Below are 7,466 nucleotides of genomic sequence, written 5' to 3' on the forward strand. Positions count from 1 at the left end.
CACACACACACACACACACACACACACACACACACACCTTCCGTTCTGATTGTGGTGAAACTAAAGACCTGTCATCACAAGAAAGGTACTGTACATCACAAGAGGCTTTCAAAGTATGTCTTATTCATTAAGATACATTTATTTATTTACAAAGCTGCTTTGTAAAAAATCATTTAAAACCATTTAAACAGGAATAACAATCAAACTTCTCAAGTATGACAAATTATGAAGTTACTCTGACATCAAACAGGTTTACAGCAGACGCCACAACAGAGTTGCAAATGGAAGCAGAACGGGGAATCACTGACGAAAAGGCTCTTCTTAAAAGGTAAGGTTTCAAAGCTCATTTCCATCTCTTCCTTGCTCTGCACATACTGTGTAGTGTGTATAGACATAACGTTTGCTCTTATTGTGAGAGCCTTTCATAGACATACTGTACAGTTGTAGGTTCACAAAGAGGTGATGTGTGTGCCTTGATTCACATCCTCAAAGATTTTATATACTGTATATTACAAAACCATGCAGACATAATAATATATATAATAATATAAAGCACTGATGGTATAGACTTGTGAATACAAAAATAATAAAATGTATTCAAGTTTTAGTAAACACAAATGCAAGTGACATTTGCCCCACAGACAATTAGGGTTCTTCCTTTTGGTAAAAAAAAAAGAATCTGAAAATCCATTTCTTAAGGAGAATTCCATGCTTGAAGGCTTTCTTACCTTTATTAGTTGTTACGTCCTCACCAAAGAGGTCCAGGTGTTAGTTTGTGCAAAAGTGCATTATTGGCTATTTCCCCTATTATAAGCCCTCAGTGGAGGTTGGGTTTTTGTGCTAATTCGCTTATTTCCATCGAAATAAGTAGTAAAGTGTGCCGCTCGGGATACTATTTACATTATGAAGAGAGGATATATACAAAAAATAAGCGATGGAAATAAGCAAATTAGCATAACACCCCATAGCCCCATTCAATTCAATGCAATTCATTGAGGGCTTAAAATAGCCAATAATGCGCTTTTGCACCAAATAACACCTGGACCTCTTTGGTGGGGACGTAACAACTACAAATAAAAGGTAAGAAAGCCTTCTAGCATGGAATTCTCCTTTAAGTCTCAAATAACTGGATATTAATTAATTAATAAATAACTATTAACCAAAATGATAGTCCTGCTTGGTAGCTTGTTCACGTTTTGTTCACCTCAGAGCCTACTGGACTGCAGGAAATTGGTTACTCTTTGGTCTTTCACAAGGCAGAGCCATATTGCAAATATTGATTATTTGGTAGAGATACCATACCATTCTATTTGAATTCTCCACCATGTTCCTTGAAGTGCATTCACATTCATCCATCATGTCTTGGATCTCCTACACGCTTTGATATTAGCTTCAGTACAGTGATGAAATACAAACATACAAATGGGTGAGGGAGAATAGGGTTGGGTTGTACTCAGGAGGGTGTGGTCATATCAATTTAAATTCTAATTTGAATAGGGTCATAAAGTCAAATTCAAATTTATTCCTGCTTGACGAGTTTGTATTCCCGTTTGATTCTGGCATAGGGGCCAATGCTGTCATCAAAGACGAAGTCCCATAAAACACGGGTCCAGGAGGTGTGCTGTGGCAGGGAGTCGTAGTATTCTGATGCAATTAGTTTCACCTGGTGAAAAGAAGTGTGGTTACGTTATACAGTATATATGGTTATGGTTTATCCTGCGACGGAAACGACAGGTCACAAGTTCACAACACAATGCAACACGACGTGAGCTTGTACATCAGGTATTTTCGACTATCCAACCTGCCTTTTCAACTTCACATACCAGAGAAGGCTTTGAGAGAAACAAGGTCAAGTTAACTAATTTTCCCGGTCAACTACAACAGGCTGATGGGAGGCATTCCACCATTTGTTGGCTGCACATTTACTGTACATGCAGTCAGTGTGCAGGAGAAAACATATTCTACAATGGTAAGATCATTGGTGGAATAAGCACAGCCTCCAGAGGCCCCTAGCAGGAATTTGGGGGCCCTCGTCTTTAAGGATGGAGCTCGTTATTTTTGTATTGATAACGAGCACCTTATCGAGACAGGTTCTTATCGAGCATTTTAGATTATTTTGTGGAAAGACAGGAGATGACAAATTCTGAACAGAACCAGTATCTTTTACTAGGGCCTTCAAAAACAGTAATTTTGTAACAGACGGCAGGCAATTGACCTTTTTACTTTTGGAAAATATAGAAGAAACTGTTAACTGGTTAATGTTTGTACAGTCACTTTAAAAGCTTAATTGCGTTTACCTGGGCAGTGCTGGGTGGCAGGTATCAATACACTTTTAGACCGACATGTTTGTGCCAGCATGGGATTTATTTCTTGATCGCCTCTTGTCTTGATTGTTTAAACATGACATCATGGGCTGCTATGCTTGATAACAGGCTTGATAAGCCCAAAGCTTGATACCAGGTACTCAATAAGCAATATCGAATTGTTTGGGGTATCAGGTTTCGAGCTCCATCCCTACTCGTCTTCCTAACATCAGATATCCCACTTGGGACCAAAATCTGTCATTTATGATTCTCTAGAGGCGTATCACTTTGAGGCTGCAGTTAATCAGTTATAAAGTCTGTCCTTTCACCTGATAAATGTTTGCATTTGATAAAACAATTGTGGCATGGTATTTCCCAATACTTTATTGACTTACAGGAGAACAGAGGCCTGTCTTATCTGCAAAAGGCATGGTACTGGATGTAGTGGGAGCAATACCTACTGTAATTCTCTCTCCCTACTATTATTGTGTAATAATTGTTGTACAAAATCTAGACTTAAGTAATGAGAATTAGATCTTTCAGGAGGTGTAAAAATGTGAGGTTTTGCTATAATAAACTACTGTTTCACATAAGTGCAATAGGGTCTCACCTGAGGTAGTTTGCTGCCTGGTATACTTGGGAAGTCATGATGTTCCATATGATACCCAACATTGAATGTGATCCAGTTCAGTGGTCCGTAGTAAGAATATGTCTCATGTCCCTTCATGAACATGTAATGCTCTGCTATGAAATGTCCAGAGAAGGGATGCAGCCCCATACACAGGATAGTACCTGTGATTAGATAAACAATGGGCTTAATTCCCCACAGATAGTAGATGATGAAGTCCACTGTTAACTGAAACACGGCATTCTGCACCTCTAGTTGAGAGACCGGTTTAGGATTGACCACTAGGGGCCGCAGAGCATAGAAAAAGGGCTGGAGGAAGAGCCAGAGAACCTTCCTGGCCGGGGTACAGAAGAACCATCCTTCAACATCCGTAGGGATGTCCACATCCAGTTGGTCGCCCCCCAGGTACCGATGGTGGTCGATGTGGTACTTCTTGAAAGAGGCGGAGTAAGGCAGCCCGATAGGCAGGTTGGCCCACATGGCAAACCAGCGGTTCCACTTAGCCAGCTTGTTGCCAAACGCCACGTTGTGAGAGATGTCATGTATGGCAAGGGTCAAAGAGTGATTAATGCAGCCCCCAAAGGCATAGGCCCAGAAGAGGATCCATTTCCAGGAGAGGTTGCGTACCATGTAGCAGGCCAGGAGCTGGGTTAGTACCATGCCTGATACCACCCACTTCAAATGGGGGTCCGGACCCATCAGGGACTTGATCTCTGGATACTTGGCTGAGGAGAGAGGTGGTGGGAAACATAATGAGAGAGGGAGATGGTTGGAGACAAGAAGTTGGAGACAAGAGATGGTTGGAGACAAGAAGCTCCATACGGATATGAAGTTGGAGGTAATGGGGGTAGAGGAAGTGTAAGAAAGAGAGCAGCAGAAATGTGGGAAATGCCCGTAGAGGGCGAGTCTATGAAGAGAATCTAATGATAAGAGGTGAAACCGGGAGAATGAAGTTACCTGCTTGCTTATAATATGAGAACACAGAAATTGAGTAGGAAGTTTATCCTTTAGACTGAATTACATCAGTCATGTGATTAATGAATTATTGATACAGTATCATGTAACCTTTGTGGTTGTAATATTCTGATTCATAAGCAATACTATAATTGAAAAATAGCCTTCTCTCATCATAGTTCCAGGCCAAGGACAGACCAGTATGTATTATTTCATTATTGAAACAAGTGGAAATTATTAATTTCTAGTTGTCTACACTTCCTCTTTTTTTTTATTATATTAGTTTTTATTAGGTTTTTTATAGACATGACAAACAAGACATACATAACAATGACACATACACCAGACTGGGCAATGTATATAAAACGAGTGGCGGTTCCTCTTTTGTATGCATTTAGTGGGCTTTACCTTCGATCTGTCACACTAAGGAAGTCAAACAGACCACTGACCAGAGAGTTCAGAGTGATAGATGCAAATGTGGTCTGCTTCTTTGCTTTAACCTAATTTGTATGCCTCTGTGCAAATCCTCTTTTACTGAGCAACAAAGAGATTCAGGACACTGAGACCTGGTTTCAGTGTCCAGAGACGTGATGAAAAAGTTTTCTAAGAACAAGTTGGACTCCACCCTCCAGGCCAAACCCTCTTTATTTAGTTACATTTTAGCTTAGACCATAAGTCATTATGGAATTCCTTAATTCCTTAAGTCTAATAGCTAATTCAATCACTCAAAGTCTAAATAAATAATCCTTGTTGCACAAAAAACTTATTTGACCCATGGTGGTCTGTGTTCAATTGACATTACCATGGTTCACACACGCAGGGCATAAAGTTAAATCATTAACCACATATCAGCAAACTATTCTAACGCATCAGGTAATGCTATCCCACTCCCACACCTTGAAAATACAAAGTGCAGTATAATACTCATACTTAAAGTGGCACTATGTAACTTTTGTTTTTTAATAAATAAAATGTAATGTCCAATGTGTATGATAATTCTATACAGTATAACATACAATTGGTTGTATTTTTTAGATTGTCTTTTTTTTTTAGATTGTGTCTAAAGTCATGTCTCACCTAGACACAGGATCTGACACGAATTTTGACAACAAGGGTCAAGATCCCCTGAGCAAGCAGAGGATAAATGTCAGTGGTAAAAATGTCAGCACTGCACAGGTAGAAGAGGACATTTACATAGTGCAGCTTTAATGATGCCGAACGGTGAGAACATTATTTTAAATGTACTTTTATACAGGGTTTTCTGTTGATACTGATGCTGTTGTGTCTCCCGACACCAAATCTAATCGGAGTCAAACAAACAATTAAACCATAGTGGAATGGAAACTTTTCATTGTAAGTCAATGATTTACCTGATGTGCAATGATGCACAGCCATTCTTTGTGTGACTAATTACAGTAGGTGGTCCTAATTGTCACTGTCATTTTCCATAAAGGCAACACACAAACGCTATAAAATATTAAATTTTAAGTACAGCGGGGGCATGATAAAAACAAAACCATGATAATAATTTATGACCCAAGGGTGTCAACACCCCATCCGGTAGACGTTTCTTACTCCAGAGCAACAATATGGCTATTGCAATATAGGGAGTAGGCCTATTGGTCAAGGCCAAGTAGAGATAACATTCCCACTCAAGTGTGGTTTTTCCTGCTTTATTTAACACACACACACACACACACGCAGACGCACACACGGTTTGGAGTTGTTCAGGTACCCTTATTAAACGAGAAGAGAAGTGAATTACGGTATTTAGAAAAAGTTTTCTGTGTAAAGCCGTACAAGCACCCGTTTAATTTGACAATCTTTGTTGAGGGGTCTGTCGCCAACAATGCCTCCCCTCTCACTGCCATACAAGCATTGTATCTGTTTGCTGTGAGTAGAGAATGTGTCTTGTTACCTAGGAGGCATTGTCAAATGCACCTGCTATCAGCATGTTGACATTGTTTTAGAAAGTCTGATAAAAGGATATAGGCAGTGATGGAGATAGGTTTACATATGAGGTTATTTCCACCTGGGTAGTCAGAGAAATTATGCACTAGGTATTTCACTGAGAATAAATAATAATCTATGGGCATTGGGTAACCTTGTCTTACTAAGATTTATAAAAGGGAAGCCACAGTCAGGGTGACACTGTAGCCTACCTAGTGAGACTTCGAGGCTAAACAGGTTCCATCATTATGTTATATGATCTTGTTTTATAATATTAGTTGTTAGGCTACCATGGCAGGAGAGGAATGTCATGCAGGGATCGAATGTCTAGTGTGAGTGTCCTTTCACTTATGTTGTAGGATATTAAAGAGCATGTTTTTTTTAGATGTTCTCTCTAGGCCTATAGTGGCCTACCTATACTCAAGATTACTATTAATTTAATCTGATGTGTCATGATCTTTCCTCCAGCTTCGTTAATGCTCAATTACAGTAGGCTTAGGCTACAATCAATTTTCCTCTCAACTCAAATTATGGAATAACTTAATTTAGCAACTGAAGTGAACAATCAGAGCAATTAAGCTATAGATTCAACATTCATATTACGATTTTTTTTAGATATAATTTGAAGGTTAGATTGGATTTTTTTTTCTCTTTCCGATATAGTTTCATTTTCATCCACCACTGATTTCTGGACTTGCGTCAATTTGCATCACTTTTTAATGCCGTAGGCTACTCTCGTCGTAGGCTATCGCCTAATGATTAGCCGAGCCTACTGCGGCGTACTGCCTACCTCAAATCCATTGTGGACAGATGACTGGTTCAGCAGTACAGTTTGTAAACTGGTTTAACCGGCTACGCTTTATAAGTAGACTGGCGTCAGGAAAAAGACATCTTAAAGTGAAGAAGACTTGTCTATAAAGTTGTCTTTCAAATTTCGGGTTCATCTTACCCAATATTTCTTTTCTTCTGGATGTGTGAGGCTGGTCATTGTAGACCCATTCAAAGTCCTGTCTTCCACCCGTTTTCCCCATTTCTTTCCTTGCTATGTTGTTTGGACGGGGGACGAACATGCGACTGGCTATGTAGTGTGTGTCTTGTGTCACCAACCTTCAGTTTCGGGTCACACCCACACAGGTACGGTGGTTAAATGTGTAAGGAGCGATAAAGCCCCTCCCATTAATAGGGAACATGTGACAGTGGCACCTGTTCATATTTATTTTACTCTGCATGGACAATTTATACCACTAAGTTGGAGAAGGAATACCCGTTTGTTTTTATGTGATTGTTTGTTTGTTATCATCAAAATGCTTCTAAACCCCACATCAGCTACCATTAATACATTATATATATATATATATATATATATATATATATATATATATATATATATATATATATATATATATATATATATAATATATATATATATATGAGAGAGAGATAGATTGATTGATAGTATACTAGTATTTATTAACAGTTTGCAGAATTACAGTACATTTCAAGCCCAACTCAATACAAAAACTGTCAAAGTAAGCTATGAAGTGGACGACCGAATAAAATAGCCAAAAACAGGAAATAACCCCTTTTCCCCCTCACTGTATATGTTTCTTTTCCCTTTTTACCTCCTCTAT

At 39.0% G+C, this 7,466-nt stretch overlaps 1 protein-coding gene across 1 annotated transcript; it reads right to left on the reverse strand.

Moving 5' to 3' along the window:
• Nucleotides 1-118: 118 nt before the first annotated feature.
• Nucleotides 119-6,959, reverse strand: degs2 (delta(4)-desaturase, sphingolipid 2). Its single transcript, XM_079527579.1, has 3 exons — nt 6,785-6,959; nt 2,914-3,656; nt 119-1,663 (listed from the first exon to the last, which is right to left on the reverse strand). Exons 1-3 carry the CDS (start codon nt 6,903-6,905, stop codon nt 1,520-1,522), a joined length of 1,008 nt encoding a protein of 335 aa, XP_079383705.1. The 5' UTR covers nt 6,906-6,959; the 3' UTR covers nt 119-1,519.
• Between the last annotated feature and the right edge of the window lie 507 nt (nt 6,960-7,466).

This window comes from Electrona antarctica, assembly GCF_951216825.1.
Source record: "Electrona antarctica genome assembly, chromosome: 18".
Taxonomy (NCBI): Eukaryota; Metazoa; Chordata; class Actinopteri; order Myctophiformes; family Myctophidae; genus Electrona; species Electrona antarctica.

Excerpts from the sequence above, each read along its gene's own strand:
- degs2 (XM_079527579.1), bottom strand. The coding sequence starts at position 6,905 with ATGTTCGTCCCCCGTCCAAACAACATAGCAAGGAAAGAAATGGGGAAA. Across the intron at positions 3,657-6,784 it reads CAGAAGAAAAGAAATATTGG|CCAAGTATCCAGAGATCAAG; the intron begins GTAAGATGAACC and ends CTCTCTCCTCAG. Across the intron at positions 1,664-2,913 it reads CAGGCAGCAAACTACCTCAG|GTGAAACTAATTGCATCAGA; the intron begins GTGAGACCCTAT and ends TCTTTTCACCAG.